The sequence below is a fragment of the Gobius niger genome, assembly GCF_951799975.1.
Source record: "Gobius niger genome assembly, chromosome: 8".
Lineage (NCBI taxonomy): Eukaryota > Metazoa > Chordata > Actinopteri > Gobiiformes > Gobiidae > Gobius > Gobius niger.
Genome location: NC_136859.1, coordinates 10,783,101 through 10,805,978, shown reverse-complemented (window position 1 = coordinate 10,805,978; position 22,878 = coordinate 10,783,101). Strand labels below are relative to the sequence as shown.

At 41.6% G+C, this 22,878-nt stretch overlaps 1 protein-coding gene across 1 annotated transcript in view; it reads left to right on the top strand.

Moving 5' to 3' along the window:
• clstn3 (calsyntenin 3) overlaps nucleotides 1–22,878 on the top strand; it is a 50,626-nt gene that overhangs the window by 24,527 nt on the left and 3,221 nt on the right. Inside the window, exons 9-17 of the mRNA XM_079561179.1 lie at nucleotides 3,664–3,776; nucleotides 6,385–6,544; nucleotides 11,618–11,665; nucleotides 11,862–12,010; nucleotides 13,425–13,573; nucleotides 17,530–17,756; nucleotides 19,019–19,180; nucleotides 21,163–21,308; nucleotides 22,396–22,531. Coding sequence (XP_079417305.1) covers nucleotides 3,664–3,776; nucleotides 6,385–6,544; nucleotides 11,618–11,665; nucleotides 11,862–12,010; nucleotides 13,425–13,573; nucleotides 17,530–17,756; nucleotides 19,019–19,180; nucleotides 21,163–21,308; nucleotides 22,396–22,531 — 1,290 coding nt within the window. The remainder of the gene's footprint in view (nucleotides 1–3,663; nucleotides 3,777–6,384; nucleotides 6,545–11,617; nucleotides 11,666–11,861; nucleotides 12,011–13,424; nucleotides 13,574–17,529; nucleotides 17,757–19,018; nucleotides 19,181–21,162; nucleotides 21,309–22,395; nucleotides 22,532–22,878) is intronic.

Here is a 22,878-nt window from a genome sequence, read left to right as displayed (position 1 = left end):
CTTGATAATTTAAAATTTAAAAGTCAGATTTTTCAGCGAGAGTGCTCGAATAGTTTGTGCTAAAAAGGTTTTATCACTTCATTTACAATTTCAATGCTGCGCTACCTGAATAGGACTGTTAAGTGTGACATCACACACAATAGATGGCAGAGCGGGTCGTCTCATGATCGTTGTGTCCTTGGGCAAGACACTTCACTTGTACGCACCGAACCTTGGGGGACCGAGCCTTCGCCATTGCCGCCCTCACCCTCTGGAACTCACTCCCCATCCACATCAGAAACTCACTGAACACCTACAAAAAACTGCTCAAAACTCACTTGTTTCAGCTCGCCTACAACCCACAGCTCTCCCATCTTTGTTTGTTTGTCTCATTTGTAAAGCGTCTTAGAGTCCCTTGAAAAGCGCTATATAAGACTTATATATTATTAGTATTATTACTATTATTACTTCACCCTCCTTGCCTCCAGTGTCTGCGTACTCTGGTGTATGAATGAGAGTGTGAATGGGTGAGGGGTTCCTTGCTGTAAAGCGTTATATATGGTGCATTCATGTGGACTGGGGAGCTTGTTTTCCCGAGATTCGACATCATTGTCCCCAGTTGGTTTGTGTTCATGTGTTTTTTATGTGAGAAAGTGGGGATTTTGATGTCATCAAATGGTCTTTTATCATTGATTAGCGCTTAGCTGAGCTAATCATTTAAATGTGTTGTTAGCATCTCAAAAGCTAAATGTTAGTTTGTTATTCACCTTATTCCCGACGTTCGCGTGGGCGCCGCCATGAACTGTACCCGCCCCTTTTCTCCTAACTGTTAACATGAGACTGGAGAAGTCCAGATAAAATCAGTCACTACACGAAAACAAAGCAGTTTTTCGGGTGCGCAGAGAAACGGTGCAGTGTTGACTTGTTGGTGCAAATGAACATTGGCCATTTTACACGAATCAATCTACTAACTTTCCTAGCAATGATGTCGGGCATTTCACTCGCAATTTTGTTACTACGAGGCTACACACTAAACTCAAAAAAGTAGCAGTGTTTAACTAAAGAGCTCACATTAGATCAGTGTTTTTCAACCTTTTTTGAGCCACATTTTTTTCATTGAAAAAATTACGAGGCATACCACCAGCAGAAAATATAAAAAAACGTAACCTTGTAGCCTATTTTCAGTCGTTCACATCAAAGTGTCTTGAATAGGAACACCGTATAGTCTCGCTAGCCACCGTGCCACAGTCACCGCCACCTGCCGCATCCATGCATTACTAATTCTCTTGTCTCAAGAAATTAGCGACCTGATATGGAGAATTTATTACATGGTTACTCTACTCTAGACAGCACAGACACTCAAAAACGGTACATTATTTGCGGATAATAATGAATGGTGAAAGTGAAGTGAAATAAAGGTGAAATTGGATAATTTTCCAAGGCACACCAGACAATATCTCACGGCACACTAGTGTGCCACGGCACAGTGGTTGAAAAACACTGCATTAGATGATAAAAGAACAAATCAGATTTCCACAGTCGGGAAGCTCGTCTTGACCCGAGTTCCCCAGTCGTTTTCCCGGTTGAGCGAGCATTCACGTAAATTTCCCAACTGGGGAAGTCATTCCCTGAGTTCCCGAGAACCACATGAACGCACCAATAAGTTGAGACCATTTACCATTACATCTGGGTCCAAACTGTTTTGAGCTCCATAGACAAACACAGCAAAAGACGCAACTTTATCTGAATCTCCTGCTGAAATAACAACAAATAAAAGGCAACAACTGTTTTACACCTAATTAGAATAATATATCTCACCATTTCTCCAGGCAAAATTAAGATATATTTAAATATATTTAAATATATTATATATATTTAAAATAAGCCTTCATTGTGTATGGAAAAAATAATTTGATAATTAATGTCAGAAAATACTTACTCAAGAAAAAATCCAGAGTAAATGTAATTTATCTGTGTGATCATCATATGTTTAAAAAGAGCCTTGTAGTCGACTCTACAGCAGCTTAAAATCAGCAAGATCCCATTATTCACCTTATTCCGCCCCGCCCACTTTTGCCTCTTTTTGCCTTGTCTCAGCACTTCCCTTGTATTGATGCTTCCGGTTGAGCGCGAAGTCCGTTCATTAAGCGGAGAATGAGGGAAAATGTTCACCGCTAAAATCTGATGTTTAGTAGATGGATTTGTGTAAAATGCCCAAGTTCATTTGCACCAACAAGTCACTGTTTCTCAGTGCGACCTAAAATCGGTTTGTGTAGTAGCTGACTTTATCTTGACTTCTCCTGTTCAATGTTAACTAATAGGGGAGAAGGAGCACAATGAATGAATATAGAATAGGGCTAAAGCTCCGTTGGACCCGGAGGTAGAGCAATAGATACAAACGGCATCTCTGGAATCGCCCATATATGGTTATGTTTGAAAACAGTTAAGGGGGAAAACAATTTAGAAAAAATCGAAACTTTCTCTAATTATTCAAAAACTACTTTAACAAATGCTGAATTATGAATAAAGTTTTCTACTAAATAAAGATACAAAGACATGGAGTGGAGTAAAGTGGTTCAACAGCCCATAAATACATAAATAACCGAGAATGCTAACCTGATGCTTTATGTTAGCATCGGGCTAATGCTAACGGTTAGCTTTAGTTTTTGAATAATGAGAGAAAGTTTAGATTTTTCTCCAAATTGTTTTCCCCCTTAACTGTTTTCAAACATGACCATATATGGGCGAGTCCAGAGATGCCGTCTGTATCTATATCCATTAACTTTCCTTTTGCTATCTTATGACATCACGTGCATAAGCTGTATCGTAGAGTAAAATCTCTCAGCTGTTTCCTAAACCCGTCTCTCCCGCACATCCCGCTTGTTCACTTGAGTTAATTATAAACCCCTGGAGTTTATACTGAGTTGAGACGTGAACGAAGCTAACTTTGTGCTAATTTATCTTCTGAGTCTCTTATCCGTGCTGGAAGACAGTTTTTCAGCCGCAAATGCCACGTTTTGAATGTAGATTTATGGTGCCAAAAGAAGATTAGTCAACTCCAAGAAAGTAAATCAATAACCGCAGCTTTAAAGTATTTTAGCAACAGGCAAACCAGGATTGCCAGTGCTCTTCTGTAGTTAATGTTTCTGGGAGCTTTCTGAAAAATAAACATTTTACTGGAATGCATTTTCAAACTTCTTTTGTAATCACTACTTTGATTTCAGCCGAAGTGCCTCATCGATGAGTTTTTTGAATTCCTGGGGCAGCGTTGTTGAAAAGTTGCAGGGGGAAAAAGTGTTTACAGCTCGAAGGTGCTCCTGAGAGACGCACTTAACCCCCCGAGCCGCTCCACTCGACCCGTCAAGTGCACAACAAAAGAGGAGCGAAACACCACAATTGTATGAGGGCATTGTGTGCACATGTGAACCATTTCAGCTTTGAAGGAAAAGGGTGTCGCTGAATAGAGGTTTAAATTACAGCTTCAATAACAGCGGGATTAAAATGAACCCTTTGTGCAGCAGACTGGTATAAAAAACTGGTAATAAAGCCCGACTTCCAGTACAGGTTATACTTATTCTAGTCTATGGAGAGATGATCCGTCTGGTATTTCTCATGGACGTATTGAACTGTTGCATATTTAAGAAGTGCCTAACTCCCATAATGCTGTGTTTCTGTGTTTTACAGACGACTCACTCTCCCACTACTCGCTGTCCGTGCACGGCTGCAGACTCTCGCTCTTCTACTGGCCGGACGTGTCCGCGGCGCGGCCTGTCAAGTTCCTCTGGAAACTGGAGCAGGTGCGTGAACTAGAACCAAGTATTTACCAGAATAAGTGATGTTACACATATTGTCTGTGATATTTCACCATTTAAATAGTCTGTGGTTTGGATTTAAAGTCAGGGCTAAAATAAATTCTCTATTTAATGATTGATGTTGACATAGCATGAAATGTCATAGTTTTCTTTGCTTTATTCCACGTATTTTCGGTCGAGACACAAATCCCATCAGACAAAACGCAAGATTTGGACATAGTTTTTAATATGAAATACATGAATGTTCTGTTCTTATGTTTCTATTGTATTGAGCAGCTTGTACCAAAATGAACAAACAAACAAACAAACAAACAAACAAACTCAAAAGTAAGAGACTTGACTTTATCAATATCAATGCCAGTCACTATTGCTCTAATCACAGTTCTTTATCAAGTCTCTTATTGATTCTTAATTAAAAATGCTAGTGTTACGTTCTGTGCCAGACAAAGACACACACAGGAAGGGGCGACACTGAACAGGCTGTTTTCTTTTTTGTCCATAAACCAATTCCGTCCTCAAGTGTCCCCCTGTAATCATCCCTGTTCTTACTCTTGTCAGCTCCTTCACTGCCCTGTTGTCCGTACAGCGTGACCAGGGCCACATGTGTGTTGTAGATTGTTGTTTGGAATAAAAGAGAAAGTAAAGTGGGGCAGTTCAAAGTGCCTGCTTTCTTTTGTAAAATGCAGACCAGTACTGGCTTTGTGAACACATGGGTGGGTGACTGTACATATTTATTGAAGCATCAAAGCCGTCGACAGTAAAGGCCTTTATTAGATGCAGCCGAGTAATAATAAAATAATCACAACATTACTCTAGGACATCTATCCATCCCAACTATTTACATTTCATTAAAAATATACTATCAAGGTAAAATTGGTCTGTCCTAGGGTTGGGCGATGTCCCCTTAATTGGCCGTTGACGATGTTTACAGTGAACCATCGTGATGGACGATGATATCGTCCATTTCTCATTATAAGCATTTTTTTTAAAGACATTTGCATAGCCTATATATGCTGCATATTACTATGTATGTTAGGAAAATGTGAGATTGCAGGATAAATGGATCTAAACTAAACATGATTTGAACAGAGTCACGGACACGACTTTAGCAAAAGAAATGTGTTAAAACTTGTGCGCAAAGTCTGAGAGGAGAACTACGTATTCAGAGCGTCAACTCCGAGGCTCTTATAACTATTTAACGTAATGTTTAAGAAACAGTGAGTGAACGGGACAATATTTTGAAGTTTGCGTCGTAGCTACATTTTTGAAGCCGCTCCACGCGCCGCCCGGTCCGTGTGCTCTAACCTCTTAACTCCTGCACCGCCTCTTTCTCTCTCCTCTCTCTTTCTTCTCTCGGTCCTTCGTGAGAATAGTCCACGCGCTCAGCTAGCTCCGATGTGAGAGCCATCTCATTTTAAAACGGTTTAAGTTTCAATACGCAGCAAAGCAAAACAAAACCACGCACTGTTAAACTCTGAGCTGCAGAGAGAGAGAGAGAGAGAGAGAGAGAGAGAGAGAGAGAGAGAGAGAGAGAGAGAGAGAGAGAGAGAGAGAGAGCCCTGCGCGTCATAAACAGAGCAGCTGCGTCTTTACGTTAATAATTACGGCTAACACATCGTGGCTTCTGGCAGGCTACTGACGCTAGCGCGCATATTAGTTACATCAGTGATTTCATTTACAGTGCAATCCCTGCAAAGTTTGTAGGTTTGCAAGGCCTACAGTGATTATTATGATTAAAAATAATCATAATAATCACAATAATCATGTAAAATTAACCTAAAAATTGTTTAAATTGTGTCTAGTGGCATAAACTGGTGACTGGCTCAGTACTTTGGAGCGCTTTGGACCTAAGGGGGGTGGAAGGTGCCGTATAAGTGGTGGCCATTTACCATTTACCATAAAACACAGTTTGGGAACCACTGTATTCCTTCGATAATAGGTGGGGAGGTGAAATATGAGAGCTAGCGTGTGTGTGTGTGTGTATGTGAGTGAGTGTGTGTGTGTGTGTGTGTATGTGTGTGTGCGTTAAGGTTTTGTTTATTATTATTATTTAATTTTTATTGTATTATTATTACTGTTATCATTTTGTTTGATTTGATTGCATCTACTCTGCTGTTTTCTGTTCTATTTTTCTTGGACATTTTTAGGACCCCCATGAAAACGAGATGATTCATCTCTTGGGGCTGATCCTCTAATAAAATGTTCATAAATAAATAAATAAATAAGACCAGTGCGTGTTTTTGACAGGAGGGGGCGTGGCATCACGATGGTGGCGCTCCATCGTGATGTTGCTCATCCATCGCCGATGGACGATGACATCGTCCATCGGCACAACCCTAGTCTGTCCCAATGCTTTGGTTTCAGCTAACATAATACATCTGTAACATCAAATGCTCAAAGTTTGTGGTATTATTGGATGAATATAGCAGGATATTGGAAGCTGAATTTAAATGATTATATTGAATCATATTAATAAAGCATTTGTCCTTGTAATGTTTCTCATATTAGTTTAAGTAATGACTGACAGGGTAATCCTGATTAATCTCTTCCCTGCACACCAGTGGGATTCATATTTGTGTCCCTGTTTCCCCAGGTGTGCGACAGTGAGTGGCACCACCTCTCCCTCAGTGTCCAGTTCCCCTCCGTGACCTTGTACGTCGACGGCGTGACCTTTGACCCCGCCCTCATTCACGACAACGGCGCCATCCCGAACCCCGTGGCCCGCCAGAGGATGACCATCGGCGCTTGCTGGGGTGAGTCCAATGATGCAGCTTTCGCGTGGAGGGGTTTTTGTTTTGTAAGACACTGGGATGATTGACGGTCTTATCCTAAATGTAGTTATAATGAAGTTCTCAGTGCTGCTGCTCGGCAAAACTGATAAGGAATTTATCACAAAAGAACAGCAAGACGTCACACTCTCTTATCACACAAATATGTTTTTATTACATATTCTCCAGCATCAACCGATTGCATAAGAGATGTCAAAGTCATCCTCTGTGCTGTGTTGTTGACATTTTCTTTCTTCATGAAGTTTAACTTTTTCTGGATGGTCCTGAATCACAGAAACAGCGTGAGCATAAAATGTAATCCAAAGTTTCTCAGTGGCGTAATCTACGAGATACGCACTAGAAAGTCTGCAGGATTACCGTATTCCTACTACACACTGAGCAAAGATACGCATCACTCATTTGCACAGTGTTATTTCTACGTTTTGTGTCCAGAACAAACTTCCCCGGCATCTCTCGATCTCCCCCCTCTTTTTCTCTCACCCGACGCCAACACACTGCTCATCAGCTGCAGAGGCGCAGGTTAAACAGGACAGATCAGGAGCAAAGTTCATATACCAGTGCACAATGTCTCACTTACAGCTAAGTATTACTGTAGCTGTGGGGGGTTTGAGCACCCGATTGATCCTGGGAGCTCTGTTGTCGGGTCTCCCATAAACAGGCCCGATAAATGACGGGTCAGACAAAGACCGGGTCAGAAGCCAATTATGAGAGAGCTTGAACGGTTGCCCCGTCGCCCCTGGCAACGGACAAGTGTAAGAAGATGGATGTAACAACTAGGGATGCACCGATACCACTTTTTCTAAACCCGATGCGAGTGCTTTTATTTAAGTACTTGCCGAATACCGATGCGGGTACAAGGCGTTTTCTTCAACATACTTTTTGAAGTGGTTTGTACACTGACTTTTTAATAGCAGATTGGTTAGTAATTAAGTCAGTTAATTTACTCATTTACTTTTCCTTGAGTAAAGTAGACTCCACTTTTAAAGGGGGGGTATTACGCAAAATTGACTTTTTCAAGCTTTATATCATGTTATTATGTCATTCCCTCATTAAAAACATGCCTGAAGTGTTGCCTTGGCACATTCACGTATTTTTGAGTAATCTGTAAAAACTCTGATGGCAGCCATTTTAGGGATAGCTTTGCCTGAGTCCTCCTAGGAACGCCCCCACCTCCTGGAGACGCCTCTGAGCTTTCATCACCAGCCGAGTAACGAACCACTGCTCCTCAGCAGAACCCCCTCCCCACTGATGCCACAGACAGCGTGTGGAGGGAAGGGTTAAGAGACAGAGGCCTATTTCAAGACATTCGCTACAGCCATTTTGAGAGAGCAATTTTATACAAGGCAGTTATTCTAATTTACTGCATTCACAGACCAACAGAAGGTTTCGTCATCATTGTAGTGTGCTATAGACTGGTGCTATGTGATTGAAAAAAGCATAATACCCCCTCTTTAAGAGAAGTTATATAGAATTGAACAGATGACGGGTTTTTTTTCATTCAATATCATTTTCATTGTTAATTGTTCTGTCCATCATCGACAGAACAGCCCATGTCCAAAAGCTCCTCAATGCTTGTGCTTTTCTCATTTTTCTGTTTTTATTTAACAACAGTATTGAGATGGTTACTTATTACTGCAGCTAAATGGTCTCTTTTCACATTTACTACAGCTCTGTGTAGATTTTCTCGTGTGTTACAACTTATCCAGTAGCGACAGCATTGTGATTGTTTTGCTGCAGCTCATTTTCGCTCAGTACATGCTGTATCTCTCTATTTTGAATTTCCTGAGTACTTTTTCAGTCGCCGGGTTTGTTTTTCTGACCAATAATCCCTTGGGCATAAAACGGCGTAAGAATCGCCCGTGTTAGCCACAAGTCAGCGGCTAGTTAGCAACATTAGCATCATTAGCCTGTATCTTGTAAACACTGCAGACTCCACGCTGTAGCACTAACAACATTTGGCTCTGGTTAAATCCAGCACAGACTCTGATTTAGGGAGTGTCGTCTGTAGTGAAGTCAGCTCTATGTGGGATATTGTATTTCCACTAAACAATTCTCCAGTTTGTTGGTATTTTCTCTCCTCAGTGGAGAGCAGTATCGTGGTATCGGCTTCTGGCATCGGGGCCTCATTAATGAGTACGAGTATGAGTACAGGCATGTGGTATCGGCCCGATACCCTCTACTGGCATCGGTGCATCCCTAGTAACAACAAATGAAGGCAGCTTTGGGTGGTCTTGTTTTCGCTTATAAACAAAACTGAAGTCCACATGGCTAATTTGCATAAACCCAACAGTCCTACTGCGCCATGAATGCAGCTGTCGCTAATGAATTCGTCCTCATTCTCTCTCTCCCTCCATCTCTCTCTTGCCCTACACGTGGTGCAGAGGCAGAGCTGATCTGCTCATGGTCAGTGTTTCCTCTCAGTACAGTACAGTGCAGTCAGGCAGAGATAGATTGAATCTGAAGACTACGCCACTGTCTCAGCTCCCTCCTTAAACAAATCTCCTGGTTTAATCGCAGACCATTCACTGACAATGGGTGCAAAACATTCACAAGTAATGAACTCCTGTGTCAAAAATAGCCTAATGCATGTTACCGGTTGATATCAGCCTCTTCACCTCTTCGCCTCTTATAGCATTTCCACATCACGCTCAGCTCATTTATGTCTCGCATCTCCTCCGTGCGCCAAAGATAAGGATCTGGCATTTTCCCCATAAGCACCAGCGGTGAATTGCCGACCCTCGTGATATAAACCATCCAAAAACAATCTGCGCGGACATTTCACTCCTCGCCCTCGCTTTCCCTCATCGCGTTCACTTATAATTTGCTGAATGCGTTTTGTCGTTGGGCTAATAATATAACAGGCTTGTCAATTATTCAGGGCAGCACAACAACGCACAGACAGACAGACAGACAGACAGACACGGCCCGTTTCTCTACTCGCCGCCGCCGCCGCTGCTGCTGCTGCTAGTTTAAAACTGAGCTCACACTCCACCAATGCCAATTAGCAGAAAGGAAAATAAACCCCGCTCACGCTCACATACACGCATTTGACGCTCCCATCTGCTGTGAAAAGTAGCAGGCTTCCGGATAATGAGGAGGTTGTGCATTTACGCGCTTCCTCACGTCGACTGGTTTTTCGTGCCAGAGTTTTTACCGTCGGGTTTATCACCATGTTCATGAAATGTGTTTTTATTATTCTTTTGGACCCAGACAATAAATAAATAAGTCCCAGATTTTACCCTGGCAAAGGCACTTTTTATCTGCAGGGCTGCAAGACGAACCGCTGGATGTGTGATACCGGTGACTTTGTTTTCTTATATACCAGGGTTAGGCAATAGTGATGCGCAGGTCGGTCCTGGTCCTGTCGGGTTCCTCAAATACACAGGAAGCTTCAGGTGTGGTGGGTGGGGTTAGAAAGGGCACAGATTTTTTCTAAGGCTGCAGAATATTATCGTAAAAAATATCGTATTGCAAGAAACCACAATATATCGCAACATAAAGTCTGACTGAGATCGATGAACAGAACTTAAAAAATTATGAAAGTTCAGTTTTCGTTAAACATTTGCTAATTTAGTTCAATTTTACCCTTGTTTTGATCCTGATTCTGTGTTTTTGATGGTTTCTGCTGGTTGAAAAACTTGCAATTTGTGTTTAAAAGGGCTAGATGCAAGTTAGCCATTTTAGACTCACTACTGCCACCTCAGGTCATACATGTAACTGCAGCTTCTATATTAAGCTCGTGCATGACGGCTCTTCGGACTCGAATTAACACCTTTTTGAGTGACAGGGCAGGATTTTAGAGGCAGTTGTGGTGAACAGGTCTGAGCTCATTCTGCACATTAGGACATGGCTGGAACATGAAGGGGAAGGAAAATACATCATTTTAACATTTTTAAACTCTGTATAGTCCCTTTAAACTATGACTGACTGTGACTTTGATTAAACAAACCTTTCTGTGGAGCAGCAAGAGGCAAGGCACAGTTAAAATAACAAGGCGACAGCTTCTTACAGACCTGAGGAGAGCAGCTTATCGCAGCGTCAGGTCGGCTGCTCCACTTTAGCTCTAAACTCTGTCCATGTCGTGGTAAAAGTAAAGCCTGCTGAATGTTTCTGTGTCCTCAGCGGCTCAGTAACAAAAAAACAAGCACTATTTCTCCACTGTGAACTCGTGGCCTCGTGACGCGCTCCTGTATGAGCAGCTCATGCGGCGCCTTTTTAATGTGTGCGAGTTCAGGTTGGGTCACGTCGGCACATTTAGACTCATTTTGCCGGGTCAGGTTTTGAAAAAAGCTGACCCGTGCGGTGCGCATCACTAGGGGAAAAAGCCGGCCCTCTAGTGAAGAACCTACTGATTGATGATTTTGATAAACAACACTACACACATCATCAGAGATCATGTCCCTGTTTAATACTTTAAAAATATTGAAATTGCAATAACATTCCCCCTGAACCCTCTGTTTGGTCACATGTGATGTGCAACCCTGAGATTTGGAGAATGTGGGACTTTTTTTTGGCCCACAATTTGGACATTCGGTCTCTCTGTCTTTTGACGTGGAAGGAAATCAGCCCCACCTCAAAGCGAACTCACTTACCTCTGCAACGTATGAAACACTAATCTAACAGTTTATAAATCAGCAGATACACAAACCCTAAAAAAAAAAAAAAATATCTCGTTGAGGTCTCATTGTAAATAATTCCTGCTAACCCAGTAGACCTCTACAAACAACCAGACAGTGTATGCGGCTCTAGTTTAAAAGTCAGTATTGTAGTTAAATGTTCATGTTAATTTGAGTGTTTGTTGTATTTACGGTGCACAAGTTGAATTTTAAAGCATATATTTCAATATTCCAAAAAAAATCTCAAACTTGTGCTGCCAAAGTTAGACCAAATGGGGAAGAAGGATGACCATTAACAAGTTCATATTGTCACAACAAATTCAACGTATAGAATGATTTAGCTGCTTAACCTCGGTAAATAACAGCATTTCTTTTATCTGCTTTATCTGTTTTCTTAACTGACTGTCCTGGTTTCTCACAGAGCCAGAGGAGGAGCAGCGCGAGATTCTGAACAACACAATCCCAGAGGGTGAGCAAGGAATGACACTTCTTGTTATTTAGTTTATTTCACTATATTACTGCACATACAATAGGCTATAACATTTAAAAAGATCAGTCACTACTAATCAATTTCACAGATTCTAAACATGTCACTTTTGCGTTCATGAATCGTTCCACAATCTCATCGTGTGGTCACCAAGCTAAATTACCTGTGATCTGTGCAGTGAAATACATCGGCGGGTACCACGGCCTGCTGTCGGGGGTGACCGTGCGTCCGGGCAGCGTGGAGCCTCACAGTGTGGTCGAGTGCCTGTACGCCTGCAGAGAGGGGCTGGACTTCGGAGACCTGGAGACTCTGGGCTCTGGGATGAAGGTAGGAACGGGATACAACATGTGCCCTTATTCTAGTTTCAAACAAAGCTCTACCAGAGGGGTAATCTACGAAGCTGGACTGGAGAGGGGTAAGTTCATGGTTAACTCTGGTTTTGCTGTACAACAAATCAGGGCAGCTCTTGGCCAATCAGAGTGCGGCTCTTTTCATGAATGGATATGTTTCAGACAATGCGGCTCTTTGCAAAAGAATTGGTACATATTTCCCTGTAACAGTCTTTAAGAATGTTGACCAAAAATCCAACTGTATATGTCTGTATCGCTCTCCTTTTCGAGGCGGCGTGTAAAAGGTGCAGCAGCTTCACTCAAAGCGAGATGTAGGTTAAACAACAGTCAGGCATCGTGGCTCTGGGATCAGCTTCTATGCTTTTCAAATCTCTGATGATCCTACTCTTTATTTCATGAAAGTTGGCCTCATATTCACAGTAAAGGATCAAAATTAGGAAATAGAAAAAAGGCGAGCTCTTTTGTAGCATATGATGCGAAGCGCGACATCGTAACGCAGAAATACGCAGAGTCATTGACTTTTCTTTGACGTGTGACTGTAACTGTAACAAATGCAACATAAAACAGGATCTCAGACGTCCTCCAGAGACTTCTGATTCAAGTTTGTGAACTTTGTGCAGCCTAGAGTGCGTTCTCTGCACAGTCCAGTCAGGACTGAGCTGCAGGCAATGAGCGCACAGGCCAGGGGCGAATCAGGAGGGGGCTCCACACAAACACACTCCAGCATTAAAAATAAAAAAATCTTATACTGGCCCAGTCAGAGCAGAACAACACAAAATGTCAGATTATTTAATATACATTTATTTCAATCTTGGTGAGGAGTAAAACCATTACATCTAATACAATTATTGAAAAAGACGAAAAAGGCCAGGCATAAAGTTATAGTTTATTGTGATTAAATATAACGGTCACATTATATTTAATCACAATAAACTACCGCCCCTGGATTGAAAGGCCTTTGTTAAAAGGGAACAGGCCTGTGGTGTGACGCAGGAAGCCGGCGCTCTCTAGCAGATTGTTTAAAGGCACAGCAGGCCACCAGACGATAGGTTAGTTTGTGTATTTGCTGCGACTGGTTTTGGTGATACTAACTCTGAATAAGACTGTCACAGCACAACACTTTTCACAGGATCATGGTTGAAAATATCGGCTCTTGGTCTCTGACTAGTTGGCCACCCCGTACTAGATTCTGATATTCAGATGAACTGTGTCTGTGTCTCTTCTGTGATTGGCCGCTTGGCGCTGACTCCTCCTGCTTCTCATGAATGCCTCACAAGTCCTCAGAGAAACCCACTGATAGTTGTAGTACCACAAAGGAATAAAATCAAACAACTGCTGTAGAACAAACATGCCTTGTTCCAAAGTCATAAGTTGCCCTGTTGTTTCTCCAGGTGCACGTGAACCCCAGTCAGTCTGTGCTGGTGCTGGAGGGAGACGACATCGAGAGCTTTAATCGCGCCGTACAGCAGGTCACCTACAGGAACTCTCTGCGCTTCGCCACGCCCGGTGTCCGCCCCCTCAAACTGATCACCTCACTCCGGTAAAAAAACACTGCATTTTCTATCACGATAATTATGATTTTGTGCAGCGTTTTTCCCAATAACAGTGATGCTGCATAATTCATTCGGATGGTGGTGCATTCATATTATGATCTACACTGTGCTGTGAATGTGAATGCAGCATGTTGATCTTTGGACATTGAACTCACCAAACAAGGACTTTGCTTCGTGTCAGATAAGGCCTTGTGGTCCATAAAGCATTGCATTGCACTGGGGCGGTGATGTACAAGGCAGATAAGGCAGAATATCTTATCTTTGTTCACTCAGACTCTTAAAAACTTTAGCTTTTGAAAGAAACCGTAACAGTCTGCAGAGCACTTCACTCTTATGAGGGATTATCAGATTAATGTGTTGGATAATATGGTCTATCTACACTGTAAAATCCACATTCTGATTGAGAATCTATGGTAGCATGTAGTAAGTGTGAGGTTCTTAGCTTTTATCACTAAGTACCACCAAATAAAATGTAAAATTAGGCCAGAATAGGATCAAATATGGACAAAACCAAGACTGGAAATGTATTTATGCTCAAAAGTTTACATACCCTGTCAGTATTTTTGACCAAGAATATGAAAGATAACACACACACAAAAAAAATCACTCATAGTTGTAGTAGTAGTAGTGTTTGTTTGAAGCCATTTGTGGTGAAAATACTGAGTTTGTTCTTTTTAAATCATAATGAAAAAAGAAAGTACCAACATGACCCTGATCCAAAGTTTACATACCCCAGTTCTGTGTATTGCCTCCTTTAGCATCGATGACAGCTTGGAGTCTTTTGTGGTAGTTGTGGAGAAGGTTCTGTGTATAATCTAATGTTAAAGCGCCCCATTCCTCTTGATCATAAACTTTTGATCAAGGCCATTTTTGGTGCTTTTTTCAGATTATGATTTAACCCTTTAATAGTTGCTCAACCGTTTGGTAGGGCCCACTTTATTGAATCATGTGTTTCTAATTCTGCCTATCGCTACCATTCTCTACCAAGTGTGTAATACTCAAAATATACAGTTTAGATATGGGTTAGACTAGTTTGGACTGGTTTAGATCTAGACTGGTTTATGCTTCTTTTGACAACTTTTTGATTGGTATAGACCAGGTACAGACTGGTAAATACTGGTTTAGACCAGTTTTAGATTTATTTAGATCAGGTTTTCACCGGTTTAAAAAAAAAAAAAATGTTTGTCTCCCAAATGGTTAGAAAATACTTTCTTTTTGGGTTTTTTTGGTTGTGGGGGTAACATCAAAGAATTAAAAAGAGCTCAGTTTTTTCACCACAAATAGCTTCACACAACCACTAGCTATGAGTGACAAAAAAGTTTTTGTGTTTTTTATCATATTCTCTGAAAAAATCAAGAATTCTGCCAGGGTATGTAAACATTTGAGCACAACTGCACATAATAATATAAGAAAAATATATGATCTTATTCAACCTGATTATAGAAACTGGACAGAATTGAAGGAACAGGTCTTCCCACAACAACCCAGTCCAAACGAGTCTCCTGGATGATTTAGAGGTCTGTAATAAGCCTTAGTAAATCTGAAACTCTACAACATCTTTTTAAAGAGCTCCTAATTTTGTATCTCTGTTCGAACGTGGTCTTTTACTTGGAGGAGAGCGCGGTGAAGAAAAAGCGTATTCACACTGGCTTTCCGGGTCAGTGCTCAACCGTGGTTTAACAACTCCGGCTTTAGCACTCACTTTTAGCTGTTAAAATATTGATTTAGCTCTGGAGGTACAATCCACAGCATACAGTATTTGTGGTATTGTTCTCCCACTAAACCTAGCTACCAAGAAAACCCTGGCTTCTTCTTCTTTTCCTCCTTTTTCCATCTTTGAGTCGTCCAATGACTAAAGCACGTATTAGTAAGTGGATGTATTGATAAACTCACGTTGGTTTCCACTTCGTGAGTATATTCAGCTGCTCTACCCACGGGTTGTTTTTTTAAAGACAGCTCAAGGTCACAGGTGTATTTTCCCTCCTCGGTTTAATCTTAAGTCTCTCTCGGTGCGTCAGGTTTTACTGCGTGTGTGAAGATTAGAGTGATTTGAGGCCAGGAGTTGCCCAGATGGCGGAGCAGCAGGCCCCTCTGCACAGGCCACTACAAGCAGCTGCTCGCGCGGAGAGAAGCGAGCGATCTGACGCGTGGCCGTACAAGCGTCCGCTCTGCCTTACACTGTCTCAAAAATGATGATCGATGATAGAAGGGCTGTGATTGCGGTCAAATGCAAGTTGCACTTTAAATGGTGACAAATCAGGAAAGCTGGCAGTATATCATAGTGTCCACCTTCAAACAACAAATACGACCTGGTGGGGGTCATATTTGATTGAAAAACATGTATATATCATAATAGTCTTGTCAAGTGGCAGTAATTCATTAGTTTATTTGTGCTGGTAGGGAAGAGGATGACCTTGAACCCTTTGTTTTGCTTGTAGTAGAGTCAAGTCTAGTTTAGCCCCTTGCTGTTTTATTGCATTTGCAGACATTTGTGCGGAAAAAAGTGACGTCATCTGCAGTTTATTATGAACTATTTTTAGCAATCGTAAACCCGGTTGTTGACTAGATGTTAAATACAAATACTTGTGAACATTACCGTGCCGCGTTGAAACAGGATGGTTTGAAAGGCGTCAGGAAAGTTTGGTATTAATTTTGACCACAGTATCATTAGTAACCTCTTACCACCCGCCTTAAACGAGCACATTTTCTCCAGTTCGCCTTTACCCAAATCTAAAAGCTTCTTGACTGAAGCTCACAGCCAGTGTAACACCTCATTTGAAAGCTAAGACCTACAATTTGCTTTGTTATCGCGTTGTCGTCAATTTTTTGTCTTATTTTTTGTGCTTTTGTTCCGATTTGGTTGCCTGTTTTTTTGTATTTTTGTTGCCTTTTCATCACATTTTTGTCACATGTTTTTTTGTCTTTTTGCCACTTTTTTGTCGCATGTTTTGTTGCATTTTTTGGCTGCATTTCCATCCTCATTTACGTCTCGTTTTTATCGCTATTTTACGCCTTTTTTCAAACTTTTTTTTCAAACTTGGCCAGAAACATTGCTAAAGTGGCACTAGCCCACAGTTAGCTTTGCCCGTTAGCCTGTTAGCTTCTTCCTGATTCCATTAGTGTGTATTGGTGACTCCGACCCGGTGGCAGCAAAGTTGCAAGCATGGTTTTCTGGCCAGAGACACCAGGGGAGATGAAAGACCCTCCAATCATCCCATTTACACTTGTATTACCCCCAGAGGGACTACGGAAAGGATTTATTAAGGTAAACGTAGAGCTAAGTTACTTAGTGCGAACTGGAGAATAATGTGCTCGGTTAAGGCGGGGGTTAAGAGGTTAACTTATGTAACAACTAGTATGGCTGGGACAATATAACGTTTTGCAATATATCGCCATACTCCTTTGTCGCAATACCAAGTATCAATACTTGATCAAAGTATCGATACATTCAATGCTTTTTAAATGTGGTATTTCTTCAGGAACAGTTGCGTTACTTTATGTTAAACCTACATATTGCTGTGGAAATGCACTTTACCAGCCTTAAAAATATCAAGTGGCATTTGTTGGGCAATTCTCTCAGAACCCCAAGTATCGTGATTAGTATTGTGTCATGGCTAAAGCGGATCAGCACAGCCCCAGTAACTTTCTCCTTTTACCATGATTTGAAAATGGAAAGCAAGGCATATTTATTTAGACCGCGCATTTCGTGCACAAGGTAGCTCAATGCAGCTTACAAAAGAAGATAGAAGGAAAAAAAAGCACAAAAGGCAGGAGCAGTCAGAAGACCCGTCTGGAAAGCGTGCACATTTGGGTAGAGCCACTTTATCAGCAAACACCGCAGAAAACTGTTAACTGAGCTTTTCTCTGACTTACATTGCATCAAATATGAGTCCAGTCAAGAGAGGATGTTTTATTCACAAATGCCTCCGTGTGCTCTGTGCAGATGCTTTAATGAGGAGAGCTGCCTGTCGCTGAAGCAGTTGGAGGGTTACCTGGTGGTGCTGCAGCCGGACGCTCCTCAGATCTCCCTCTCTGGAGTCGGGCCTCACTTGGCTCGTCCGGCTCCAGAGTTCGAAAGCCCCCGCGGAGTCCCCCTGTTCCCCGAGCTGCGAATCGTCTGCTCGCTCTCTCACGCCGTCAACACAGCGGCCCAGGGCATGGAGGGAGGAGGTGAGACCGGGACAAATGCAGTGAATTATACGATATATTAGAGCTGGGCAATATATCGTCTATAAGAAAATATTGAAATGAGTTATCGCTGATTGTAAGATATGCAAAATTACAATCAATTACAATCAAGTTTATTTCCAAAGTCAAGAAATGTGGGGTTAAAAAAAAACTGGGTAATAAGTTAAGAAAAATGGGAACAATTATGAAAAAACATTTGGAAAAGTTTTAAACCAAAAAATTGGGAAAAACATTAAGTAAAAAATTGGGAAAAACTGAGAAACAATGTGGAAAGTGTTTTTTTCTGCCTTTTTTTTGTCTGTTCAATTTTTTTTTTTGAGCGACAAAGCAATATATATAATGATTTTTTTTTCCCTGTTGGTTTGTAAAAATATTGCTTCATCATTGTTATTGAGAAAGTCCCCAGCCCTGCTATATATATACCGAAACATTTTCTGTGATGGCAGAGGATCGAAACGGCTGAAGTAACATTTCACTAAGGTATAAAACAGAGGAGATTCAGACTTAGAACTGATTTTTCTTAATCTTAAAGGAACAGGCCACGGTTTTTCCATATGAGATATGTTCATACCTGAGCTTAGACGAGTTGATGTGTACCTGTCTGGTCTTTATGTGTGCACTCAGTCATGCTCAAAGACCAAAGATGTTGTTAGCATTTGGCCTCTCCCAGTGTATTCCTATAGCTCCAAACGGGGTGAAGTTAGAAGCGACCAAGCTCTTCCACAGGCACAAAGACCAGACAGGTTCGTATCAACTCGTCAGGTAACATATCTCAGTATGGAAAAACGGTGGCCTGTTCCTTTAAAAGTTAAACCTTTAAATACAACGTTTAGATATTAATAGGGTTCGCCTTACTTGAGGTCCTGGTGCACCCGAATGAAAAACCTTTGGCGCACTGATGCAATCAACCCCAAATGTTGGTCTGAAGCCTTTGCAATGACTAAAAACGCCTTGACAACGGACATGAGCATAAATTATTCTAAGCTTTGCGATGCACTTTTTAACTTTAGGGAGAGAAACCCAGTGTTAACAAAAAGGAGTTTACATTTCAAACTAAACTGGTTTTCATTATGGGCAGCAACCAGAGCTCTTTTTAAACTTTCATGCACCGGTATTACAAGGCTCGATAATGATGTCCCTTGCTCCGTTTCGATTCTCAGCCCTTGTACTGTTGCTGAATCAAACCTGACATTCATTTTCTTGATGTTTTGAGACACCTTTATTAACCCTCCTGTCTCTCTCAGCTCTCATGTCCGACGCCGTGGCCCACACTCTCGATGGCTGTGAGGTGCAGCCTCTTGGGGAGGAGCTGAACCCCGAGAGGGAGGAGCTTCTCGTGGACATGGACGTGGTGCGTGAGCGAGGGCTGGAGATCATCAACACGACTGCTTACATCGCCATCACAGGTAAAACTGCTCATGGAACTTGTGATTAGAGCTGGGAAAAGTGCGAGAGCTGTTCATCTGTTATTCAAGATACAGTATTTGCGAGAAGACCAAATTTATTTAAACCTCATGTTTGGCAATCTATAGTCAAAGCAAAGCAAATTACCAACTGGTCTTCATCTTCATGGAGAGTCGCTCACGGTAAAGATTGATGCAATTTCAGTAACCACATGCCTGACAGGTTGCCCCACCGCTATTAACTGCTTACCCCCCACCTTAAAGGGACTACATGCAAGTTGGTCATTTTATACTCACTACTGCCACCTCAGGTCTTACGTGGAACTGCAGCTTGTATGTTAAGCTCATGCATGACGGCACTTCGGACCCGAATTAACACCTTTTTGAGTGACAGTGCAGGATTTTAGAGGCAGTTGTGGTGAACAGGTCTGGGCTCATTCTATAGAAAAACAAAAAACTCGCACATCCAGTCTGAATTAGTGTGCAGGATCAAAGTAGAACACAAGAATGAGAAAAAAGTGTCCGCACATCTGTATAGCTCCCAAAATGTATTGACTACTTACATTTTCTTGAATACTTTTTGGGGGCTATACGGTTGTGCGGACACTTTTTTCTTATTCCTGAGCTCATTCTATACATTACGACATGGCTGGAACATGTAGGTGGAGGAAAATACATAATTTTAAAGGGATATTTCAGGATTTTTGACATAGGGCCTCATTTCCTAGTTATCCAGAGTGTTGCTGGTACCTGGAGATATTTTTTTTGTAATTCATGAAGTTCTTATGTTTGAAGAGTTTCGTGGCGCTAGGCTAGTGCAAGGCTAGCACATTTCTACGATGTCAGCTAGCCTACAGTAAAACAGTCTGACCCGCTCCACAGTGCACCTGAGGCAAATCACTTATAACGCCAGACTAACCATATAAATGTCTGTGTCGATAGAATAATTTTAACTATTTTGCATTTAAAATACCTTATATTTGAGCAGCATCTGCTACGTGTTTGTATCAGATACGCAGCGGCGGAGTGATCTGCTAGAAAATAGTCCCTCAAAATGCGATCATTCATGTGATGCAAGATCAGTTATATTCCAAAAGTTGTTCTATTCCAACTAGGAAATGAGGCCCTATGTCAAAAATCCTGATATATCCCTTTAACAATTTTAAATTCCGTATGGTCCTTTTAACCTAGTGCATTTTCTCTAGTTTAGAAGTACTAAATCTAAAAAACTTCTGGACGGATAACAGTGTAATGTCTCATTTGAAATCGAAGGCCAACAAAACTGACCAACTGAAGTTTTTTTGTTGTGTTTTTGTCTCATTTTTGTAATTTTTTTGTCATGTTTTTGTTGCTTTTTCATCGTTTTTTCATTGCTTTTTATTTTTTATTTATTCATTTTATTTAACCAGGTAAAAAAAAACTCATTGAGATTTACAATCTCTTGTACAAGAGTGTCCTGGATGTTTTTGTCACTTTTTTGTCACTCTTTAGTCACTTTCATGTTCAATTATTGTTGATTTTTGTCACGTTTTTGTTGTGTTTTCATCCTCGTTTTCGTTGCTATTTTGACGCTTTCTTAAAAGAACCTTTTACATTTGGGTTAATGCCAAACTGGAGGAACTGTGCTCGGTTATGGGGTTAAAAGTCTTGTGCAGAGAAAAACTGCCCCTGTGCAGACATTAAAGTGTATTAGAATAAGATACCTTCTATTATAAGCAATTACGGCCAAAATTTATTTATTTATTTGAGAGGATCATTTTCAAGAGGGTCCTCGATCTTCTCCAAAGCCAATGATACATGTCACAGATGCAGCTTTACAGACAGGCATAGAAACAAGAAATACAGGACATAACAAACATAAACCCACACAAACAAACACCCACACACAAATCTTCCTAAAGGGCACAAACAGACTATAAATGTGGTAGTAGTACATTTTAGTGCAGGCGGTTATTTATAAATGCTTATATTTGTGTTCTGTGCAGGTGCCGAGTCCATCTCTGTGTACGAGGACGTCCTTCGCTCGGTGCGTTATCGTCTGGCTAAAGGCTCTGCTCGTTTCGAGAGGCGTTTCCGACTGTCCTGCTCTGAGATGAACGGCAGATACACCAGCAACGAGCTGACTCTGGAGGTGGGAAGCAACACCAGTGATGGAATAGAAAATACTAGTACAGCGTGTTTTAGGGTGTATTCGGACCAGAAAAGTCCTTTACTCCGCTTGTTTGTTCCGGATCAGAAGAGGACTTTCTTTTTTCGTTTGGGGCAGTTCGTATTCAGACTGTACTTTTTGCCAGAGAACTACATTTTGTAAACACATACATGCGTGTGATGATCGAGGCTCCCATTGGACAGCAATGACCACAACAAATGAAATAAAAATGAATCTTTGACGCTTACAATGATAATAGAAGAAATGTAAGAGGCTAAACTACTTCCAGCTTCACCAGAGCAGCTGGAGGAAGAGCTGTTTTGTGCAGATGAAGGATCATCTGCTGAGCTGTTTGTTTCTATTATATCCACGGGACAAACTGTAGGTCCTGTTCCTCTATTCTTCTTTAATGCGTCTCATACTTTCATTTAAGTTTGGCGAAGTTTTTTCCACTTTGACACCGCGGCTGTCCAGGAGACGCCCCTCTGCTTAATTTTCTCACATTTTTGTTTGTCTTTTCTAGCAGTTGGGTTAGTGCATCTGCCCAAATATCCAGGAGGCTCAGTGTCTCCTCGAGGCTCCAGGACTGTCCACGGCTCATTGTTTGTAGCATCCATCCAGTATTAGCGCTAGCAGCAGCGAAGGGCTAACTTTTCCCACGGTGCCTTGCTACGGTGGCTTGTTAAGCCCAAAAAGGCGCATGTATCCCGCAGTTGTTTCGGAACAAGTGGTTTATATTCACACCTGAAGCAGAGTCCGTTTGAAAGCAAACCTTCTTTGATCCGCAACAGGATTCAAGATAAGATAAGATAGCCTTTATTGATCTCACAATGGAGAAATTTACTTGTTACATTTTGTTGTATTCACACCTGCATAAAAAAATCGGGACCAGCGTTCAAAACTAACCCTGGTCCATTTAAAGGGACTTAATATAGAAGCTGCAGTTACACGTATGACCTGAGGTGGCAGTAGTGAGTATAAAATGGCTAACTTGCATCTAGCCAAGTGGACCAAACTGTGCATGTCTGAATACACCCTTAAAGATGTCTTCTTTCACCCTCTCCTTCAGGTGAACTTCCTGCACTCCTTGGACAGCCTGTACCACCCGTCCCATCTCCTCGCCTCCCAGCAGCAGTTCCTCCATCCGTCGCATCACGCCGGAGAACTGAGCGGACACACTTTACCAAACCCACACCGCAATTCAGGTAAACGTCCTGTTGTTATTGTCTGGACTGCAATTTTAACATCAGCAGTTCGCCTTGAGGGAACCAGTGAAATTGAATTACATGTGTTTGTAGTAGCGGTTTGTGAGAGGAACATCGTGCTGCACTATTAAAGTTATTTACCGTCTATAAAAACTGCCACTCCGCAGGCTTCATCACAACTCCTTAGGCCAGGGGGAGGAAACGTCAGGCCCGGGGGCCAAATCTGGCCCTCAAGCACAGAACCTCTGGCCCCCAATATGAAATATTATTATGCAAATATGGGATCAAATACCTGTTAAAGTACTCTAAAATGCGAGAAATAGTGTATGTTTTAAATGTCTTTGCAG